This window comes from Ovis aries, chromosome 24 (genome assembly GCF_016772045.2).
Source record: "Ovis aries strain OAR_USU_Benz2616 breed Rambouillet chromosome 24, ARS-UI_Ramb_v3.0, whole genome shotgun sequence".
Classification (NCBI taxonomy): domain Eukaryota; kingdom Metazoa; phylum Chordata; class Mammalia; order Artiodactyla; family Bovidae; genus Ovis; species Ovis aries.
Window position 1 is genome coordinate 11,070,112 of NC_056077.1, and position 24,208 is coordinate 11,094,319.

At 37.0% G+C, this 24,208-nt stretch overlaps 1 protein-coding gene and 1 long non-coding RNA gene across 4 annotated transcripts in view; one reads left to right on the forward strand and one right to left on the reverse strand.

Annotated features, from left to right (window-relative positions):
- The first annotated feature begins 46 nt into the window (after positions 1-46).
- Positions 47-7,924, forward strand: LOC114110620 (uncharacterized). Its single transcript, XR_003586878.3, has 2 exons — positions 47-111; positions 1,758-7,924. It is a non-coding gene; the product is annotated as an uncharacterized LOC114110620 (long non-coding RNA).
- An 857-nt stretch (positions 7,925-8,781) lies between these two features.
- Positions 8,782-24,208, reverse strand: part of GSPT1 (G1 to S phase transition 1) — a 33,602-nt gene continuing 18,175 nt past the window's right edge. For all 3 annotated transcript variants that reach the window (XM_015104083.4, XM_004020777.5, XM_012104124.4), the window contains exons 8-15: positions 23,401-23,555; positions 23,157-23,297; positions 21,813-21,906; positions 20,891-20,971; positions 16,587-16,760; positions 15,723-15,812; positions 15,448-15,616; positions 8,782-13,464 (exon numbers count right to left, since the gene is read on the reverse strand). In XM_015104083.4, the coding sequence (XP_014959569.1) occupies positions 13,412-13,464; positions 15,448-15,616; positions 15,723-15,812; positions 16,587-16,760; positions 20,891-20,971; positions 21,813-21,906; positions 23,157-23,297; positions 23,401-23,555 (957 nt within the window). In that variant the 3' untranslated portion in view covers positions 8,782-13,411. The remainder of the gene's footprint in view (positions 13,465-15,447; positions 15,617-15,722; positions 15,813-16,586; positions 16,761-20,890; positions 20,972-21,812; positions 21,907-23,156; positions 23,298-23,400; positions 23,556-24,208) is intronic.

A 24,208-nucleotide genomic window follows, 5' to 3' on the forward strand; every position in this document is an offset into this window, starting at 1 on the left:
GTAGCCGGAAGCTGGGAGGCGGGAACCGGACGCTCGCGTCACTTCCGGGAGCGCGGGGTCCAGCGCTTCGGCGTCGCGGCGTCAGGGGTTGGCGGGCTCGAGCAAACTGAGGTAGGCTCCCCCTCTGCGATCTGAGTCGCTACGGCGAGGGGCATAGATGCCTCTCAAGTTTCTTCAGCTCCCGGTGTCTGTGAGGCGCGGGGAGCAGCCTGGCAACGCCTGGCTCTCACTCTTCCGCGAAAGCGCCCTGAAGCGGAAAAGAAGGCCCGCTGTGGGTGGACCCCCGACTTGGGAGCAGGAGGCACGGGGCGTGGGAAATCTGGCTCCACCACCTACCTGGCGGGTGACCTGGGGCGAACCCCCGCCGCTCCCCAGACACAGGCCCTTCCCTGCCTGACGGTTTCGTGCACGGGAAACACCGTGCGAGTCGTTAAGCGGTGTGGGGCCCGAAAGGTGAGCCGAGGCCGGTCTCCTGAGCTTCGAGTTTCACAGAGGCGGGAGGTAAGAGCAAGAGCAGGTAACGGTGCAGACTGCAGAACGGGAGAAGGCCCCTCTCCCTCCCCGCGGCCCCACAGGAGACCACTGGCTACCTGTTTCTCCTGGAGCTTTCCAGGGATGGTCTACGTATGTTTGCTGCTGCTAAATCACTTCAGTTGTGTCCGACTCTGCGACCCCATAGACGGCAGCCCAACAGCCTCCCCCATCCCTGGGATTCTCCAGGCAAGAACACTGGAGTGGGTTGCCATTTCCTTCTCCAATGCATGAAAGTGAAAAGTGAAAGTGAAGTCGCTCAGTCGTGTCCGACTCTTCGCGACCCCGTGGACTGCAGCCTATGAGGCTCCTCCGTCCAAGAGATTTTCCAGGCCAGAGTGCTGGAGTGGGTTGCCATTGCCTTCTCCGTCTACGTGTGTTTAGGAAATACTTACACTTTTTTCTCTTTATGGATGGTTGGGCTTCAATTTAGTTTTTTTTTTCTTTTTTAAGACAAGTAGTAGGTTCTATGCCCATTGTTCTGTACGTTGCCCGTTTCTCTTAAGGTATCTTAGAGGTTGTCCAAGTCAGTACTTGTGGCTTTGCCTCTTTTTTCGTTTGTTTTTACAGCCATATGGCCTTTCACCACGGAGGTATAAACCAGAGGGTTTTTTTTTAGGAGCTTTTTGATGGATAGTCAGGATAGCTCATTTTGCAAAAGAGTATGGCTGAGTCCATCTGCTGTCCACCTGAAACTCACAACATTGTTAATTGGCTATACTCCAATACAAAATAAAAAATTTAATTAAAAAGATTAAGTACAAAATACTGTACATAAAATAGATAAGCAGCAAACATTTACTGATAAAGAAATTAGCTGAATTGCTGTGTTGTACACCTGAAACTAACACTATTATAAATCAAATATGTTTCTTAAAAAGCTATGAAAATTTTGATATGAAAGGATGGGAGTGGGATGCTTTCCATGTCAGTTGCTTTCAAGGAAAATGCTCCTTCCCTATTGCCAAAGCTGAAAAAAGGGGAGTTCTGCTGATCTCTGATACTGACTTTGTCTTAAAAAAAATTATTGAAATACAGTTAATTTACAGTATTATGTCTCGTTTTATCTTTAACCAAAAACTTGTAGGAAAAATGTTCTAAACCTTTGGCACCAATTCCCACTTGCCTGTTTTAGAATCTGGAATTCTAAATGGAATTTAGAATTGGAATTCATCTTAACACGATAATGAGCTGTTACTTTAGGCTTCATGTACTGTGTCTCCTAGTATTCTGAAAAGAACATGGGGGCTGCCATATGTTGTGTCATCTGAATTCAAGTCAAGAGCCGGACTTCCAGGCCAAGGGAAACAGCAGGAATTCAGGTAAAAGAAGATGGTGGTGTTTGGAAGTAGTAAGTGGCTGGAGTAGGGATGTGCAGAGGGGAGAAAGAGGAGATGAGGCTAGAGTGGGTAGCCTAAGGGATTAATTGTCAAGCTGAAGTTTTATATTTTGGAGAAACCATATGGATACAAGGTTTTTGAACTGGTGTCAGGGAAGAAGAGGAATTAGTAATGAATTAGACTTTAGGAAAGTTGATCTTTCCGTGGTATTGTAGTGGTTAAAAGAGTCATATGCCCACAAATTCACTGAAGCCTTAAGTGATTGAGTTTCATTCCCCTGTCCCTTGAGTAAGGGCTTGACTTAGTGATTTGCTTTTAGTAAATAGAATAGAGCAGAAGTGAGGGGATGTCACTTTGGAGATTAGGTTATAAAAAGACTATAGGTTCAACCTTAAGTGTTCTTTCCCCCTCCTTTTTTCTTTTCAAATTACTTGCTCTGGGTGAAGCTTTGAGAAGTCCTGAGACTACTCAGGCAACCAAGTGAGACTTTGCTGGTGGTCCCATGGTTAAGACTCCAAGCTTCCACTGCAGGGAGAACTAAGGTCCCGCAGGCTGCACAGCAAGGCTGAAAAGAAAAAAGGAAACTGGAAATACATGAGACTGCCAAAAAGCAGCAGCAGAGAGTCAGAACAGAGATATGGAGAAGCCCCGTTAGGAGACAGGAGGAAAAAGAGCCTATAAAATCGAGAAATCGTTTTTATGTAAAAGTAAACCAAGAGGGTGCTTAGGAATGGAGAAGTGAGGATGTGTTAATACCAGAAATACTGAAGAACTTCTGGAAAGCCATTTGTTGGGCAGTTAAGTCATGGTGACCTTACGGAAAACAATTTCAGTGAAAGGATTATGAGAGTTATGAGTGAGAGAGGAAAAAAATGGAACATTGGTATATTTTAAACTTTTATTTACCATTAAGGAAGATGAAAGTGAAAGTGAAGTCACTCAGTCATGTCCGACTCTTTGCAACCCCAAGGACTGTAGCCTAACAGGTTCCTCCGTCCATGGGATTTTCCAGGCAAGAATTCTGGAGTGGATTGCCATTTCCTTCTCCAGGGGATCTTCCCAACCCAGAAATTGAACCCAGGTCTCCCTCATTGTAGGTAGACGCTTTACCATCTGAGCCACCAGGGAAGCCCAGGCTAAGGCAGGTGAAGTAAGTGAAACTATTTTTGTGTCCCAGGGAATTCTTTATATCGCCAATTCTCTTTACTATCCATGATAACACATATAATAGCACTTGGTTATCTACCTCTCTGTCTTCCCTGGTAACTCAGTCGGTAGAATCTGCCTGCAATGCAGGAGACCTGGGTTCAATCCTTGGGTCAGGAAGATCCCCTGGAGAAGGAAATGGCAACCCACTCCAGTATTCTTGCCTGGGAAAATCCTATGGACAGAGGAGCGTGGCGGGCTACAGTCCTTGGGGTCACAAAGAGTTGGACACGATTATATATTTAAATATAGATTTATATAGGTATAAATGCTATGTCAACCTCTAAAGCATCTGTTGAGTTACTAGTTAGCATTTTTTATTTCTCCACAGATTGAATATCTGTGGTTTTATCCTATTCACTTTCAATAGGCCGCAACTCGTGTATGTGCTTACTACAAGGGAGTTTACAACTTAACAGGGCAATAGGGCAAAGTAAGACCTATGAGGCAGGATGTGATCAATGCTGTAATTTTTATAAGCTGCCACATGAACTCAGATTACTTACAAACTGAAAGAATAGCAATAGTAAGAAGAGTTCTTCTCTAAATTTAGTTTTCACCCTTGTGTGATAGTGACTGTTGATTAGTTTGTTTCCTCTATGCACTAGATTGAGTCCTTTGAGACCAGAACTGGGGTTCAAATTTACTTGGTACACACAAGGTCTGCGTGTCACGTGGTGAGTGGACACTGAATCTATGAATCCCTTCTTACCTTCTGAAGGCTTTACTCTTTTAATTTTCCTCCTATTCCATTGTCTTCATTTTCCTTTTCTCCAGTAGCTGTCTTTGTGCTTCGTGTGTGTTCTTAAGAAATAGTGCCTAGCCAGGACATGGAAGCAACCTAGATGTCCATCAGCAGACTAATGGATAAGAAAGCTGTGGTACATATACACAATGGAGTATTACTCAGCCATTAGAAAGAATACATTTGAATCAGTTCTAATGAGGTGGATGAAACTGGAGCCGATTATACAGAGTGAAGTAAGCCAGAAAGAAAAACACCAATACAGTATATTAACACATACATATGGAATTTAGAAAGATGGTAATGATAACCCTATATGCGAGACAGCAAAAGAGACACAGATGTATAGAACAGACTTTCGGACTCTGTGGGAGAGGGAGAGGGTGGGATGATTTGGGAGAATGGCTGTGAAACATGTATACTATCATGTAAGAAGCGAATTGCCAGTCTAGGTTCGATACAGGATGCTTGGGGCTGGTGCACTGGGATGACCCAGAGAGATGATACGGGGAGGGTGGTGGGAGGGGGGTTCAGGGTTGGGAACTCATGTGCACCTGTGGCGGATTCATGTCAATGTATGGCAAAACCAGTACAGTATTGTAAAGTAAAAATAAATAAAAGATAAAGAGCAAAAAAAGTAAAAATACTGAAGGGAAAAAAAAAAAAAAAGAAATAGTGCCATGCTATTTTTTTCCCTACCTTTTTTTGTCTTTGTAGTCAAGTGCTATAAAGCACTTTCAGCTTTCTCTTAACTCTTTCATTTCAATCACACTATTACTATTCCGTCTAAAGTCACCAATGACCTTTTAATTCAAATAATTTTTTAAAAAATCCTCATTCTTTTTGCTCTGCTGTATTTGAAACCATTCTCGTGTTCAGTGAAATTTCTGAAGAAATTTTATCCTTTTCTAAATATCCATGCCTGCTATTTATTAAGACCTAAATTAGCCATTAGTGAGCACTAAGTTTTAAATGTGAATTGTACTTCATTTGTTTCTGTATAGATGTAGTTGCCACAGTGTGTTATTTAACTTTGGGATTTATGCTGGAAAATATTTTACTCTTACCAAGTAGTCTTTTAAAATAACTAACCTTAAACATCCACATTATTCTGTAAAATTTCACTCAATACCTGAGGGTAAATATTTCATTCATAAATTAAGTAACTTAAATTTTTCTTAAACTGCTGTCAATTCTACCTCTTGTTTTTAAAACTTTTTAAACTCAAGATACTGTGGAACACACACAAGATTAATACTCTGTAAACTTTATCCAGACTCCACCTAATTACATTATTTATGCCCATCTATCCTTTATCCACTTTTAAATGAATTAAATATGATAATTGCCAGCCAAAATGAAAATTGTACTTGTAAAGGAATAATAAAAGCAGTTCTATTAGTGGAAATTGAGTTAAAGGAAAAGTAATAAGTATCTTGAACCATATATGCAAATTGCTTTTTAAAAATTAATACATTAACATCTTGGGGAAGAAGTCAAAGTAATTAGCATATACATTTCTAATGAGACAATTACTAAGTCTTGTAGTATTTCTTTTCTAGTAAGCATATATTAAGTAAGAGTCAGTCAACATTTTGAGCACCCAGATCTCACTGAATACTATTGTTTCCCTGAAGGTACTAAAAGAGGTTTCTCTTTATTTTTGAAATTTTTTTAGTAGTTGCAAAATCTGCCTGCTTATTAACAAAATGGCATCAACTATATGCAAAGTAGTATATAATTGTATAAAGGATTTAATAAATCATAATGCAACTACCTGCAAAGAATGTATGAAGATGTTGCTGGATGGTAAACAAAGTTTAATAACAAATTTAATAATGGAGCTCAAATTCTAGTTACTTGAAAATAAATATTTGCTAGAATCAACTAGTAAATCTAGACAGCCCTGCAGTTAAGATAATTATTAGTACAAATGGCAAAACAAGGCATATAGTGAAATATCCATGTCTGAGTTATCTAAAAGCAATTTTTAAAATGTTCTGTCAGTGTCCTCAAGATCCATCTTGGTATTGAAATCTGCTGGGAATTATTGATATAGGCATGAGGTGAAACAGTATTGCTGACAGTATAGAGTATGACATAAGGGAAATAGGAAGAATATGGTCTTTTTGGTCAGAAAGATCTGAGTCTGGATCCTAACTCAGTAATATAGTAGTTATTTAGCTTTGGACAAGTCAGCTAATCTCCCAAGCCTCAATTTTTTTTTTTTTTAATGTGTAAGAGGAAACTAGTTCTCCACTGGAATTGTTAAGATAATTGAATGAGATAACGTATATACGTACATAGTATCTGGCACATGCTGTAATAGGACAGGGTTAGCCCTTTGCTGAAAATAATCATTATTAAAAGGATTGGAAAGTGGAATGTGCACCTTAAGGTGTGAAAGAGGGGAGGCAGTGTGCCTAAACTCAAGGAGGGAAGAAGAGGTTGTTAAGTCAAGAAATCACTAGATTCTGATAATTTTAAAAAAAAAAAAAATAGGGAATGAAGGCCCTAGGGAATGAGAAGCAGGAAAACAATGAAACCAGAGAAAATTTCAGTAGGGAAACTATTAACCTGTTTGCTATTCCTGTTTGGCTCTCTCCTTGTATCTGGGTACAGCTGTGTGGGTGCCTTGAGCACCCCATTTAACTGTCTCACAAAGGACACCAATGCCTCCTTGTACACCTTTTAGGAAGACAACTTTTTAATCCTATCAGCCTTAACTTAGAGGAATTATATTCCCTGAGAAATGTCATCAAGACTATTCTCAGAAGTGATTTATAGGCTTAAAAAAGTGTGTGTGGGGAGGTGCTTTCAGCACCATTGATCATCTTTTATTATTGAAGATAAGCAGCTGACAACTTCTTGGAGGACTGGGTTCATTTAACCATAACAGTATGTAACTGGTAAATGTTATTGATAGTCAAAGTGCATCTTTACTTAAATTAGGAAGGTTTTCAATAGCCTCAATATTTGGGCTTTCCTGATAGCTCAGTTGGTAGAGTCAACGTACAATGCAGGAGACCCCAGTTCAATTCCTGGGTTGGGAAGATACTGTGGAGAAGGGAAAAGCTACGCACTGCAGTATTCTTGTCTGGAGAATTCCAGTCCATGGGGTTGCAAAGACTTGGACAGGACTGAGTGACTTTCACTTTCAATAGCCTCTGTGAAGTATTATGATAGGTCATCAATAAGCGATCAATGAAAGAACTTCTAAAAGTTATTCATACATGTAATTTAATAAGATCTACCAAAAAAGAAAACAAGGACTTAGCCTTGAGATTTAAAGAGTTAATCAGCAGAGGTACAGATGAACTTGGCTCTAATAACATGAAAGTCTGATAGGGACAATCTGGTATTTTTTCTCTTAGTATTTATTTGTTTGGCTGCACGGAGTCTTATCTGCGTGGGTTCTAGTTCCCTGACCAAGGATCACACCCATGCCCCCTGCATTGGATGCACAGAGTCTTAGCCACTGGGCCACCAGGGAAGTCCTGGGACAGTCCAGTGTTATAGCTGACAGGGCACATCAAAGGGAACAGTGTGAAGCAGGCACTCAAGACTGATAGATTGGGAGGGAAGCTCAAGTTATTTCGCCACCTTTGAGGAATACCAAGTGGTCTGTGTGTGGTAACAGCTTTATAAAAGCAGATAAAGGGAGGAGATGTGAAGCTTTCCTCTCTGGCTTATTTACTCATTTGCATTTCTAATGATAATTCAAACAAATTACCCAGCAGTAAAGAGAATAAACTAGTGATAAGACAGGTGGGTTAATTAATCTCTGAAACACCCCCACCCCCACCCCCGCCACTGCCCTGGAAAAAAGAACTGGGTGCATAACATGATTCCATTTACCTGGAGTTCAAAAACAGGCAAAACTAATCTATGGCAGAGTAGTGATTGCCTTGGCAGGAGGAAGGGATGGATTGGAAAGAGGCAGAAAGAGACTTTCTGTAGTGATGAAAATGTTCTATATGTTGATGGCGATGTTAACATAATTGTATACACCAGGTAATTCATTGTTAAACTTGAGATCTGTGCATTTCTCTGTATGCAAGTTTTATCTTAAATAATAATAAAAAATTCTCCTTTGTGTACACATTCTGTCTGCTGGACCTTCTTTGTAAACAGTAATTACTCCTCAGCATCTAATCTTTCAAAATTTCTTTTATTCTAAAATTAAGTGTATTTGCCAGGAAAATAGCAAAGATGGCAATGGAGATAGTTTTTGTTTGAAGTATAACAATTTGTGTGATTTATTAGCAAACACAAAGTTCTTTAGGAGGACTGTACTGCTCAATTCAGAGGGGTGAAGTCTCAACCTAGACAGTCACAAACAAGGGTGCAAAGCAATTTCAACATGTTTCTTTCATTATGCCCCCTCTAGCTAAACTATTGTACTGGTAGAAATTATCAGTAGCCTCGCTCTTCACTAAACTCACTGAACTTTTGGTGAAAATGCCTTAGAATGCAAAATAGGTTCATATAAATCATAAAATCACAATTTCTTTTACTGCTTATTCTTGTTTATTTCACTTTTAAGACTAATGTTGAGTTTAGAGGATAAATTAAATACAAAGAACCACAAAAAGATGCCATGACCGTATGTGACTTTCCGAAATCATGCTAGCATCAAATTTTGGTTCTTTTAAAATTCAGAAAACTTAAAATCTAACTGTAATTTGGTCATCATTTATTCTAGACTGGGGGATAAAATTCTTCACTACAAAGCTAAAACATCCAAGGTACTAATGCTATTTTTCTGCTTTAAGATACAACTTTTGTATCTGACACTGGTTCCATGGGCCATGAAGTATAAAAAACACTCTATTGTCAATCTTGCACACACAGCCTGTGTGTCATCTGATGCCTGAACACGACACTGAGAACTGTAAAGAAAGCAGATACACTCAGAGTATGACAGAATACAGTAATTATAAACAAACGGACAAATCCTTCAAAAGGGAAGATGACAATTTTTATTGTTATTACAAAAGCAAATTTTTTAAATTTCAGTCATTTGAATAATTGCAAGAGCAGACTAAGGGCTTAATCCTCACACAGGCACCAAGTCAGGCACAGTAGGTAGCTACAAATTATAAGAAAAAGGTTTCTTTACCTTGGATTCCCATAATTCCTACCTAGAGCATTCTGCCATGCTTTGGAATTAGGTTAAAAACCCAGCAAACCTAATCAGTTCCCTTCAATTCTGTCTTTTAAAAAAGGAGAGCTAGGTATTAACCTGCCATCTAGTGAAAACTAGTCACTAAATCCTGGCCTGAGAGAGATCCCACATTTCTTCTAGAACAAAGAGAAGAAACTAGTTAACTAAGACGTGTGCCAAATGTTAAGTCCTTAAAATGCAGACCTGGGCTCAGATCTCAGTTTCGCCTAATGCATGTGGGTGGTCTGGTTGCCTGAGGTGTTCAGGAGCTCCAGCTCCAGCACACACACTCTTCCTGGGCAGCAGGCAAGGAGGTAGTGGGGACTTGGGCTGACAAGCACTAGGCTAATGTGCCTGGCAGAGGGGAGCCTGGGAAGCACAATGTCATTCTACCTTTGCTGTCCACAAACCTGAGGTTTCCACGGTAGGTAGTAAAGGGCACAGTGGCATGTGTGACAAGGCAGAAAAGACTACCACCATTCTGAGGGTCACTTAAATCCTGCCTAATTTTCTGCCTAATCAGACATGGTGCCTTACTGCTTCTCCCTTATTTTGGAGAATACTCCAATATTCCCACACCTTCATGCCCTTAAAACACTTCTTAATAAACAACTCACATTACATTAGCACATTACTGTTTCAAGGAAGCATAGGATTAGAGGTATGTGAAAAGTGTATTTACTGAAGGAAGACTCAGTTATGTCCTAGGATATTGAAAATTAAGAATATCCTAGAGCCAAAACCATCATAAGTTGAACCAAATTTACCCTATCTGAAATTTGGCAGTACACTGGTTCAGATGGAAAGCACTGAACTACAGGGAAATAAAAACACTTCCTATTCCATTTACTATGAAATCTAATATAACCAACTGACTGCTAAATTTAAACCTACTAGTCTTTGAGTTGTGCACGTGTAAGTACATTTATTTACTTAAGTTGCTGCCATGGCAAGATCTCTAGAGGAAAGAAACTAAGATCATAAATGTATTAGATGACATCTGCTACAATCATGGAAAAAATCAGCTGGAGGAAATAGAAGCCATGTTATTTGGAGACAGAAAATTGTCCCCTAAATTCTGTAGATTGCTATCTACCTTATGTATGTATGTCTGTGAGAGGATTAATGGCACAGTTTATTCTGTTAAGATAGACCAACACTGAACATTTAATCATTCCACAATCAGCTATTGTGCTGTTACCAGAATTTCCACAAAGGGTTTTTAAAAGCTGCAAGTTGCTTGATGTTAAGAGCTGTAATAAAAACTTTCCTACCCAAACCAATGGAGCTGTCATCCATGAAGCAACAGTCCATAAGGAGTCCACGCCAGTGAGGAAAGGTGCGAGTGCTGCCAGATCCAACAGCCGTCAAAGACCACGGGGTAACTACAGTCACAACTAGTGTTTCTGAAGATTGCCAGGGAGTTTTCTTGATTTTTTTTTCAAAAGTTCATCATGAAAGCAGTTTTTGAGCATAAATTCACCTTTTTCTTGGGTTGCAAAACTGCAGCTGGTTGAGCATATGACCTGCAATATCTGTAGCACTTCAGCTGAGGATGCCAGTATCTGTCAACTGCATCACATTCAAAGTCCCTCCTATTTTGTACAAGTAGTTCTTGTAGTTTATGTAACTAGCAGACAAGTACGAACTACCTCTTGTTACAGTGAATAACCTTATTCTTCTACAATTCACAAAGTTTTTACATTCAATTATCACATATTTCAAGACTCAGTTCAAAACAAATATACATGGGCTTAATTATTCAAGAATACTATTTGTCACTTAATTTCATAGCATTATATACTCAGTCCATCGCTTTTAGTTTGATTTTACATAATTTTCACTGGATGAATTATGCTTACAAATTAAAAACAAGAAACATTTCCCCTTCTCCCGTAGTAAGAAATAAAGGTTGAAAAATGGCAATTATTTAATGTTTATTTCAATTATCTTAAGTTTATTAATTTAAAAAACTATGATTAAATAATCTAGCATGAAAGCTGTATAAAGAACATTATTAATGTAAACAGATGCAAAGAAAATTGTGAATCTAATGTATCTATGCTAAAGACAGAAAAGAAAAATGTGTAGGTCTGTAATATCCTAAGTCTATAGCCAATTGCCCTGTTTTTGCATTGTCAACAATATAAACACACTTGCACTTGCAGAAGACAAAATGACAGCACAGGAATCTGTATATTGCTTTTCATAGGTTTAACATCTCCCCACACTGCTAGTTCACTTCAGACACATCTGCCTGTCCAAGTAACCAGGCAGTGCAATGAAGATTTTACAATCCATCAAGTAAGCATTCTTCCCATGGAACTTCAAAGCCAACAAAAATGTATGGTGTTGGTTAATGTAACAATGAGGTTTCTTCTAAATAATCTTACTTGCATAAATGTGCAAGAATCCATCAAAAGTTTTATTTCATGATTATATTCTCTTCATTTTTTTTAGAGGTAGGCCCTTCACAGTTGATATCCAAGTCATTTTGAGTCTTGGCAACATGCACATAATATTCTAAAAGTGTAACTGTTTTAATAGCAAACATAACTTTTTTAAAAAAATGTGTTCAATTTAAAAATGGAAATATATCTCTGGAAATAATTTCAGTGACTCTTGAGCTTTTAGAGATTCATTAAAATCCAAGCAATTGCTAGTATTTTGTTCTTATTAACTTGGAAGTATGAAAAGTTATAATGTACTGATTAAAGTTCCCACATATTCCAGAAAACTAAAAGCCCAGATTTGCAAACATAGTATAACTTAAATTTCATGCAACTTTAATAACCATGAGTATAGTTACAAGAAACTGTAGGACAGTATCTGTGCTCTGTCCATAAGATGTAGCCTCATTCATGAAATGAGTGGGAATTTTACAGTTATGAAAACGGTTAGATTTAATTTTTATGTTTTGTGGCTGGAAATAGTCAGAGGAGGCTTTTCTTTTCTAAGGCAGGAAGATTACAGGGAAGGGACATGTCATTAGATACACAATTACAAAGTATCTTATTTAGAGATTAAGCCAACCTAAAAGAGGCTAAGTCTTGGGTAAAAGGCAACACTCAAAATCAAGGTGGGGCTTCCAATAAATCCAGAAAAAAATCCCTGAAAGTATCCCTTCCATTTTCCATTTATTCTCATTAAAAATTTCAAAATCATGACAGTTGTAGCATAAGGTCAGGATTCAATCTAAAAACCACCACAGTGCTGCGCTCTGGGCCATCCAAATCATAATTGAGCAAATTTCAGCAATATATTTAAGAAAACAGTTTTGAATAATTGAGAAAAACATAATTCTACTTGTCATTGTTAACTTTAGTCTGTGCAGATTCTGATGGTTCTAAATATGTGTTCATTTAGTTACTGGATGAGATTTAGCTTTAACCAGCAAGGGTCAGCCTTTAAAATTACTGATATAAACAATAAATAAACTGAGTAATTTGTAGAACTGGCACTTGCAATTGATACGGTTTTCATACTAGTTGCATGCAGCTCTTATAAATACTAAAGGAGGCATTTTTGCCAGGTCTCAACATGCTGTCTATATTGTAAATTCCACTAATTAAACAAGTTAATGGAATTTTTTGTAGGGGTACAATTTCATTATGCTTTATACTTATGAAAACTACAGATATGCTGTTCCTGTGTCTTAAAACCACTTATTTTGTTTAAGAAACCATGTTAAAATATCAGTTGGCAGAAAATAACCGAGAGACCTAATAAAGCAGTGTCACAGCTGCATAAAGATATTGTATGTATGCATTAACCATCAAAAGAAGGGGTCCATCTAATTCTTTCTTTTAATACAAACTTGAACATGGTTTCTAAGTGCCTCATTTAAGTAGTGGAGAGGGAAAGTTTAGAAAAGTCCAAGTAATAAAATGTACTCGATTACTTGGTCAAGTTAAAAAGCTAATGCAACAATGTTACATCCAGATAAAAAACAGTATTCAAAAGCAATTCAAATACCGAAAAGGGTTTCAAATTGAATATTTTATTAACATGGTAGTTGTCTTTGTAACATGTGCACACACACTCGCACACTCAGAATGATCTGCCTGGGGGGAAAAAAGACTAGGAATGCCCAAGGGGAAATGAAAAATAAAAAAATTCCTGGTAGGTTTTTCATTATTGTAGGCGATTATGTCCACATCACTTACAAAGCTATTGCCAAATCTGTCCAAGGAAGCAGAGTTTGAGAGGGGAAGAAAAAAATCTTGGGAAAAATTCAACAGTGGCATAGCAGAGCTCTCAATATGAGAAAGCTGACATAATGTGGACTTTTGCTGTGAATTTTGTCTTTGCAAAATATGGGGAGAGGTTTGTCAATGGGCAGAAAATAAGAGAAGGCGGTGTGAAGTAGGCTTTTGCAGTCAATTTTCCTCACAGTATTGTGCAGGGTCATCAAGAAAATGCTTAGTCTTTCTCTGGAACCAGTTTCAGAACTTTTCCAATTGCAATGGTCTTACCTAGAAATGAAAATTTTAAGAAACCTTTTCAGTAGTTAACAGCAAGGCTATGTTAGATATTAAAACTTTATCATTACCCACTCCCATAATCTTGCCTAGGAAATCCCATGGACAGAGGAGCCTTGTGGGCTACAGTCCATGAGGTGGCAAAGAGCTGGACATGATTGAATGACTGAACAACCGCAAAAAGTACCAAGTGTACAGTCCTAACTAGCTAGCTGATCATTTAGAAGCTGAGTGTGTCAAAGCCACAGAGAACCTGTCTGTTAGAGCTCATTCAGTTAGTAACCTTTATCGAGTCCCATGTATGTTTGTTAAAAATAAAATAAAATTGAAAGCCTTTGTGAAAAAAAAAAAAACAAAACTTTATCATTATTTTACAATGTAAATTACTAATTAAGACCTATGCTGAAAAGTAAAGTGTGGATATATCCATACAGTGGAATTACTATTTGGCAATAAAAAGGAATGAATTATATACATATCACAGCATGGGTGAACCTCAAAAACATGCTGCGTGAAATAAACTACACACTAAAGGCCACAAACTATATGATTCAATTTATAAGTCACGTCCAAAAAAGGCAGGCAGAGAAAAAGTAGACATATGGTTGCCTACAACGGCCAGAGGTAGACAGATAGGATAATCGGTGGTAACTTTGTAAACAGGTACTTGGGTTCCTTTTTCAGATGTTATAAATGTTATAAAATCAGGATGTAGTGATGACTATACAACTGAACATACTAATTCACTGAACCATATACTCCAAACAGGTCAATTTCACGGTATTTAAATTATCTCAATAAAAGCTGTTAAAAAGGGCTCTCAGACCCTATTAGAAATACAAAATCCATTTGGTCTTGTGAAAAACCTAAAAGCCAAGCTATTCTTTAGGGGAAAAAAAAATTCTGAAGTTAAAAATTCTTGCTACATTAATTTCTAATTGATAAATAAAATTCTCATTTTGTTATATTAATAGGAAAGCCCCAATAGCCAGTTTCACTATCATCAAGAAGACTTTTAAGATAATGATTTTAAATGTATACCATCTTTATAGTTTGCTCTGAAATAAAGCTCAGGGACCACATCCATCATATTCCCAGTGCTCGGCACAACTCCTGACATTCAGCGGATATACAGTAAAGATTTTGCTGAACTGAATTGGAACTAATATGTGAACTGACTATTCTGTATTTTAAGTGAACCATAAACCTTTTATTTAAAGTCTTCCATAGTCTTAAAATAGTAACCTAAATTAATAATCTATAAGAGAAATGTTCTATTAAACACAAAGCCATTTTGTTTCTATGATACCAAAGTTTCATAGCTGTTTGAAACAGGAAAATTACAGCTATTCCAATTCACGTAGGCAGAAGTGGACACACACACAAAAGAACATGAACATTAAACCTTGAAATAAATATTAAAAATATAACAAAGTATTTTTATTTTAAATATTTTTATTTATAAAAATATAAAAAATATAATGAATAAATACTAAACCTTGAAAATATTAGGCATTAAGGCTATCAGTCTATGTACTCCTTTATCTCCCCCCGTTTCAGTGCAGTTAAAGTTTATTATATTGGATTTTAAAGTGATTTTTTCTAAAAAATAAGATGTTTACCTCAAAGGTTTGCTTATTAGCAAAAATTTGCTCTATTGGATAAAAACTCTTCCAGATGAGTTTTTATCACACATATTACAGAGGATTTTATCATAGAAATGTCTTATTTAGCAATAAATAAAAGGACTCTCAAAACCTACTGCCTGCAAAACATCAAGATTAAGGTTCTTCATCTAGAGCATTACTACTAAAGTGTATGTTCAAGTCTGTTTAATTCATTCAACTCATAAAACATATGACATATAAACAGGTATCTAAGTTTCCTATGAACTTCTAATGTGCACTGTACTCAAGATGAAAACTACCAAAGCTAAGCACCTTAGACAGACCTCTGGACATCAATTTAAAGGCTTACCCTCATCTCTTAAAGTAAAGCGACCCATCTGAGGGAAGTCTTTAAAGGTCTCAAGGCAGATGGTTCCTGCTGTCCTCAAGCGGGCAATGCACACTTGATCCTGTTTCACAAAACGGGGTCGAGTCTTACTTTTTTCTCCTGATTTCTTGTCTACCAAGCAGATTAAGGCCTATCCAAGAAAAAAGGATGAGATTAGAATAATGCCTAATAAAAGAATCTTCAAGACCAGAAGTGTGAATAATGGTCTTAAAAACCCCAATTATCTTAAAACTCACTGTTATTTCGACTTCTTCAATACAGGTATGAATATGCAGCACCGCATTATAACCTGGGCAGATGATGGACTTGTGCTCTATAATCACTATCTGTCAAACAAAAAAAATTATCATCTTTATCCCTAGGTAAAAAAAGAATTGAATGTGTAACTCACAATTTCAGTAGGCCACCAACTTATTTTTGTGTTAGAAGTGATAGGTGAGATTGGGTTACCTCAAAGCATGAATTTTTGATATCTTTATCCTACAGATCTTCTTGGCAAGTACCCAAACTTTAAAAACATAGGCATACTTTCTTCTCTGGGAAGCCTTTCCTCTATACTCTCCCACCAAGGCATTCACTGCTGCTCACATGCTAGAATTTTCCCTCCTGATATGAATTTAGTTTTATCCATTTCCTAGTATCCAAGCTCCAAAGTTAACAACCTTGTATCTGACATAAAAATCTAACTTGATTAATCATCATATAACAACTCAAAAATTCTGTGAGTTGTACCAATTACTTACTCTGTCCTCCTGGGGAAGTCAGGTTGCTAATAGCATGGAGAAATTAATTGTGTTTTCCTATTTGGAAATTTGCTTGCTCTGAATGAGCAGACAAACCATGACTTCCAAGGCAACTATGCTCTACTTAAAGTGAAAAACACTTTGGGCAAAATATTAAGTATCAATACATATTATCAACAGAAAATAAAAAGTAAAAATGCATACTTTCTACCCAGGACTTGTACCATCAAAGACCTTATGGGTATGAGATGTACTGCACACAATGGCATATCACCAATAATCAGGACAAAGGGTATTTAAATCCTAGTCTCATTGTGATAGTAAAGGTCATCATGATAACTACAATATCTGGTTTACCTGGGCATCAAATGTACGACCAGAATGACAAAGATTATTCGGATCACAAAGTATGAACCCTGGAAGAATCTCCTCCTCTTCAATTCCTTTCAGTCTGATTTTGAGGTTTTCACCTGGGGCTACAGAATCGGTTTCCACATCATCGGAAAGGATTCCAAGAACTTCCACATTGTGCTTAAAAAGAAACCAAGATTGGAAAACTTTTGATACATTCACTACATTATAGAATGGAAAATGATCTGTTTGCTGAAGACTTGCAAGTCACATTTTTCTGTGGTTGTTGAGTAGCCAAAGTAATTCTTGTGAGTTTAAAACTTTATAACATTTGTATAACACAAACTTACTGAAAATCATATCTTAGAATTAAAGCTGCCAATTAAGATTTATCTGTCATCTTTTAAATATATCACATCCTAATAATTTCCAAACAATACCTGCCTTTTTTACTTTTTAAAAATTAAAACATATACCATTTTAATTTTATAGATATAACTTTTATTATTCTTAGTCAGGAGTTAAGAGACATAGCTTCTATTATCTATCAATCCCCAAACATCTGAAGAATGTATTTTTCTAAGGTTATTTGAACAACTAAGCTTTAAAAGCATACTGACTGTTAATAGGTAGAGGGTTTCCTTCTAGGGTGATGAAAATGTTTTGGAACTAGACGTGCTGATGGCTGCACAATACCATGAACGTACAAAATGTCAATAGTGGTAAAATTTGTCTTTTACTACAATAATTTTTTTTTTAAAGCATATATATGGGGGAAAATGTTAAAAGCAATACCCACAAAGTAGTCCTTATTTTACTCCCATTTCCTCCCTTGGAGATAATTTATATTTTTAAAACACATGCCAGAAAACAAAACAATATAACAACCTTTAAGACAAAATGAACTTTCTCATTGCATGACAGATAAATAGGAGAAAATCCAGAATCACTATATTCCATACCAGAATTCTATAAACTGTCGTTTGCTAAACTCCAGTAGTTTCTCCCCCATACACATACACAAATAATGGCTTGCTTTCCCCAAAGGTAGCTTATACCTTACTGATAGCTGTCTTGAAATTCATTCCAGAAACTGGTAGTACAGCCATATTTGCTAGCAAATTCTTTAGAGTAATGGAATAAAGAGGTAGAAAGTAGCAGTTCCATCATATATAACCAAACAAGTATGTTTACTACTTTTTGCCCAAATAATACAGTGTAACAATTCCTTTCCCTAAATGAAGACTTTTATAACAAAATAGAGCAAGTCAAATCTATAATCCATACTTATGAAAAATTAAGATTAATTTTTTAATTACTTTCTGAGAGGTAGTAAAGATTTTATCTGCTCAAAAGTACTTCACAAAAGTGGAGAGTCATACATGATTTATGTGTCTATGGCTGGCTGGCTTATCTTACTTAGTAATAATGCCCTCCAGGTTCGTCCATGTTGTAGCCTATATTAGAATATCCTTCCTTTCTCGCTGAGTGATATGCCGTTTTATGTATACACCATATTTGTTTGCTTCTGCTTCCATGTGTTGGCTGCTATGAACATTGGTTCTCCAAGATCTGCTTTTGGCTTTTAAGGGTGTGTACTCAGATGTGGAATTGCTGGATCATGATTATTCTATTTTTATTTTTGTTTCTGAAGAAATGCTGTTAAGTTTTCCATAGCAGCTGCACAATTTTACATTCCTACCAACAATCCAGAAAGGGTTCCAAATCTCTATATCCTTCACCACCATTTGTTATTTTCTGGGTTTTTCTTTTTTTTAAATAGCCATCCAGATGGCTGTGAGGTATTATCTCACTGTAACTTTGATTTGCATTTCCCTAATGAGCGCCGAAGAATTGATGCTTTTGAACTGTGTTACTAGAGAAGACTCTTGAGAGTCCCTTGGATTGCAAGGAGATCCAACCAGTCCATTCTGAAGGAGATCAGCCCTGGGATTTCTTTGGAAGGAATGATGCTAAAGCTGAAACACCAGTACTTTGGCCACCTCATGCGAAGAGTTGACTCATTGGAAAAGACTCTGATGCTGGGAGGGATTGGGGGCAGGGGGAGAAAGGGACGACAGAGGATGAGATGGCTGGATGGCACCACGGACTCGATGGACATGAGTCTGAGTGAACTCCAGGAGTTGGTGATGGATGGACAGGGAGGCCTGGCGTGCTGCGATTCATGGGGTTGCAAAGAGTCGGACACGACTCGGTGACTGAAATGATTAGTGATGTTGAGCTTCTTTTCATGTGTTTGCTGGCCACTTGTTCATCTTCTTTGGAGAAATGCCTGCTTTAAGTTCTTTGCTAATTTTTTAGTCAGGTTCTTTATTTTTGTTGTTGAGTTGTAGGAGTTCTTGATATATTATGGATAGTAACCCCCTTTATCAGATTCATGATATACAATTTCTTACCCCCATTCTGTAGGTTCCCTACCTATAGTTTTTTAATGTAAAATAGTCTTACATCTGGGCTTCCCTGGTTGCTCAGACAGTAAAGAATCCACCTGCAATGCAGGAGAACTGGGTTCAATCAATCCCTGGGTTGGGAAGATGCCCTGGATGAGGGCATAGCAACCCACTCCAGTCTTCTTGCTTGGCGAATCCCCATGGACAGAGGAGCCTGGTGGACTACAGTCAATGGGATCGCAAAGAGTCGGACATGACTGAGCAACTAAGCACAGCACAGCATAGTCTAACATCTTTTAAAACATAATTCTGTTCCACTGAAACTCAGGGACTGAAGTAAACTGAGTTCTTAAGGACTGATTAACACCTGTAAGATATGCTACACTGACCTGTTTAGTAATTAGTGTAAAGTGATAGTTTCTAAAGAGAACTAATATATTAAGTCCCTTCACCTTTAGCTACAGCCCAGCACTAAGTTCACTTGCCCATAGTAAGTACTTTTCTATTGTGATAAAATACTCATATTTACCTTTTTAAACTGTTTTACATCGTACAATTCAGTGGCATCGACATTCACAATGGTATACAACCATTATCAGTATCTGGTTCCGAAACATGATCACCCCAAAAGGAAGTTCTGTGCCCATTAAGAATCTACTCCCCATTCTTCCCCCAGCCCCTTGCTTCCATCTCCACAAACAAACTTGACTTCTGTGATTGCTCAACAGACAAAATACAACAAGGATTCAAACTGACCATTATTTTCACTCGTTTATCACTGCATAATTACCTCTTAGAGAAAAGAGACTATGATAGGATACTCTGATCTCCAATGCATAAGGCATCAAGAAACCCCAAAGTATAATTTGTAAGGTTTCAATTAAAACTCAACAGTACATTAACAATTATCTTTTGTAATATTCTTTGCCTGGAATAAGGGTGGTAAAGAAATTCTCAGTTAAATCTAACAAAATGTCTATTTGGAGTTTCTGATCATTCAGGCCTTTTCCCACATAAAGAACATCTTTGGATTGTTAGAGAAGTCCTCTGGAGACAGGTAACAGTTTCTTAGTAACAGGTCATCTGCAATTACCAGCAACTGACCAGTCAAAAATAACACAAAAGAATATAGTTTATTGAGATTTTTTCATGTTATTTAATGAAACCCTCTCCTATAATGAAGAAACTACAATAAGGTATTAAGAGTCAAGAAAAGACCCATTTATGATTTTTAAAAAATCCCTTTCTCCCCAAATAAACTAGGAGCATAGCTTGGACACATTTTATAGTATCCAACATAACTACTATGTACAAAAAATAAAAGAAAGCTGATTATATTAATGTTAAACCTGAGTTTTCATCCCTGGCTCACTTACTAATCTAGAATGTTAACAGAAGCAAATCATTTAACCACTTCAGATCTCTATTTACTTCCTATAAAGTAACTATCTGAAGCTCTCATGATGACGTACCTTTTAACTCGGACATGGTGCTAATACTGTCCCTTCTCCATTTGTCAATAAATGACGCCACATATTCTTGATTAAATTTTGCACTTGACATTAACTAGCTCCATACAGCTCAGTTGGTAAACAATCTGCCTGCAGTTCAGAAGACCTGGGTTCAATCTCTGGGTTGGGAAGATCCCCTGGAGAAGGAAATGGCAACCCACTCCAGTATTCTTGCCTGGAGAATCCCATGGATAGAGGAGCCTGGCGGGCTACAGTTCATGAGGTTGCAAAAGTCGGACACAACTTAGCGACTACACCACCACCACCACCAATGTTGGATTTAAAAAGTGGTTTCTTTTAATGAAATCCCTAAGATTGAAAAGTTCTGATTCCTTACTAATATTTTCAAGAGAAAATTTAAATGAACAAGAGCATTATGAATTCTTACCTTGTTTGGCATCATCACAAGCTGCTGGCCTTTACAAATAGATCCTGATTCCAGCTTTCCCAGGACCACAGTGCCCATATCCTGTTTAAAATAAAAAGCCAAATGTCAGACTTCTGTTACTAATATACAGGGGTTCAACAACCCAAAGTGAAATCTTACAAGGCTTATTCAGAAAAGAAAATCTTTAGCTCAAGTGGTAGAAAGCTTAGGATTAATCTTAGACACAGGCAACAAATACTGTGTCAAAAGCACATCTATATATATAATACTAATAAATAAGTATGCCTAGGATTTAAAAAGAAACACACTGCAGGAGACAGAATTTTACGTTGAAGATCTAAATTTCTTGTTCAAATTGAGCTTCTCTCAAAACTGTCTGAGACATTACCTATTTAAAAACTAAATTTCAAGAAATTTAGCATGAAGCTAATGAAGTAATGTATTTGAAAAAAAGCAAAATACTACATATTGATAGTGCAGTACTTAAAATGAAGCTAAAAACATAGTTAAAAATAGTGAAGCTTATTATTTTTTTCTTTATTTAAAGCTTAATTTTTAAAGACTACATCCAGTGTTGTTTAGGCTATGGTAAACAAGTTCATATACTGCTGGTGGTCATGCAAATTAGCACTGTATTTTGGAAGGCTATTTGTCAGTATCTATCAACTTTAATGTACAAACTCTTTCAGAAGTTTTACTTATAAGAATCTCTCACCAAAAAATGATCACTGGCTCATAGAAAAACAAAATAAACTAAACTGATTTAAATTATGATCTATCTATATCACTGAATAACATAATCTTTATTAAAAAGATACCTGTGTTATATTGTTAATTATTAAAGTTATTTCATAGTTTAAAACAGAAGACAAAATAATTTGTCACCTCCCATAAAATCCAATTTCTTGAACATTTTGGGTACCTTGTACTTATCCACAATTGGCAGCCTGATTGGTCCATCAACTGATCTATTGAAGTTTGGCAAATTATCCAGATATGGAATAAATGGTAATCCACTGAGAATATAATAAAATTAAAGAGTCAACATAAATGTTAAAATGTTAAGAAATTACATGGCTCTAACCTAAGTTAATCTCACTTATTCCTCAGAAACATTTTCTAAAAAAATAACAAAGTAGATCAATATAATGAAAAAGTTTCCCTATAAACTTATAAAAATATTTAATGGCAGATAACCCACATGTTGTAATAAATTGAAGCCACTCTATATAACTTAATTTTTCATGGACTTTTTCCAGTTCTGAAATCAAGATTGTATAATTTCCCCTTTAAAACTACAGTATGTGAATTGGGAGGTATAATATTGACAAGATCGAAATATTCCCCCCAAACTGATGTACAAATTCAGTGCAGTTCTTATTAAAGTCCCACTGCCTTTTTGCAGAAATTTGACCAGCTGATCCCAATGTTCATATGGAAATTCAAGGGACCCAAAAAGGCAAAATATTCTTGGGGGACAGGGGGATAAAAGTCAAAGACTCCCATTTCCCAATTGAAATACTCATAAAGCTGAAGTATTCAAGACTTTACCTTATAAAAAATTAGTCCAAAAATGAAACACACACCTAAGAGCTTCAATAGGCTTAAATGAAAATAACGGGTCTAACTCTTTATGACTGGATTGTGCAACAATTCCCTAGGCATGACACCAAAAGCACAATTAAGGGAAAAAATAAACAAGACTTCATCAAAATTAAAACCTTTTTGTATTTCAAAGGACACTATGAAGAAAGTAAAAAGATAGCCCACAGAATGGGAGAAAATGCTTCCAAATCATGTCTCTGATAAGAGAATTGTACCCAGTGCATAAAGTACCCTAACAACTCAATAACAAAAAGGAAAACCCAGTTAAAAGACAAAGGTCATGGCATTTTTAAAGCCAAGGTTACACTCAATATTTTCTTAAATTATTGGGCTTCTCAGGTAGCTCAACCCATGAAGAATCTGCCTGCAATGCAGGAGACCCTGGTTTGGTCCTTGGTTGAGGAAAATCCCCTGGAGAGGGGAAAGGTTACAGTATTCTTGCCTGGAGAATCCCATGGACAGAGGAACCTGGTCCACGGGGTCGTAAAGAGTCAGACACGACTGAGCAACTAACACACACAAACACACTGGGCCTTCCCTAGAGATCCAGGGGCACGGATTCGATCCCTAGTCAGGGAAATGAGATCCCACATGCTGTGTGGCCAAAAAATTTAAAAAAAATTTACTTAATAAGACACAAACTTTTAAGAAGATTACTTACATGTACCAAGGACAGAAATCTGATTGCTCCTTAAGATTTGCTCCCGTCAGTCCTGAGCATGGCATGAAGTGAATGTCCTTTTTGGGATTAAAGCCAACTTTTTTCAAAAACGGCACCAGTTTCTCTTTACATTCTTCGTATCTATTAATATTTATAAATAACTCAATTATAATGTAAAGCAACTGAACTCTCTAGTTTCAACATTAAACAGAGTATGGACAAACAGTAAGATGTCCAAGCTTGCCTCTCATTGCTCCAGTTTACTGTTGGGTCGTCCATCTTATTAATGAGCACAATCAAATGCTTTACGCCTGCCGTCTTTGCCAGCATGGCATGCTCTCTCGTCTGTCCTCCTTTCTCAAATCCAGTTTCAAACTCTCCTTTCCTGGCAGAGATCACCTGTTCCAAGAAATGAACAGCTTATTCTTACACATTCAAGTACACTCTTCTGGCAATACAACATTTTTCTTTTCAGTTTTATCAGAAGCATCTTGCAAGAAAATAGAAGTGAGTGAGTTAGTCATTCAGTGTGTCCAACTCTTTGTGACCCCATAGCCTGACAAGGCTCCTCTGTCCACGGGATTCTGTAGGCAAAAACGTTGGAGTGGGCTGCCTTCTCCAGGGCATCTTCCTGACCCTGCATTGCAGGTAGATTGTTTTATCGTCTGAGTATATATATATACTTTTGAATGTCACAATGTCTAAATACTTTAAAATTTCGGTATATGCTTCTTCTCATTCCCAATTCTCCAAAATCTAGTACGCCTTTATATTTTACATTTCAAACATATATGTGATTTAGTGCTGGTACAATAACTACCCCCAAGCTGCAAAATGACTGAAGATCTTAAACAGATAATTTCTTACTCAATTTTGTACTCACAGGATTGAGTACAAAATGGATTAGGTTTAGCAGTCAGTGGACACCAATTTCTCACACAGAGATAATAGCAATGGTAAAGAAAAGCAGAAACATTTTCATAAGTAAATCAAATTATGAAGATTTCTTGGGCAGATTAGTGAAACAAAGTGAAAACTGTAACTTTGTATAT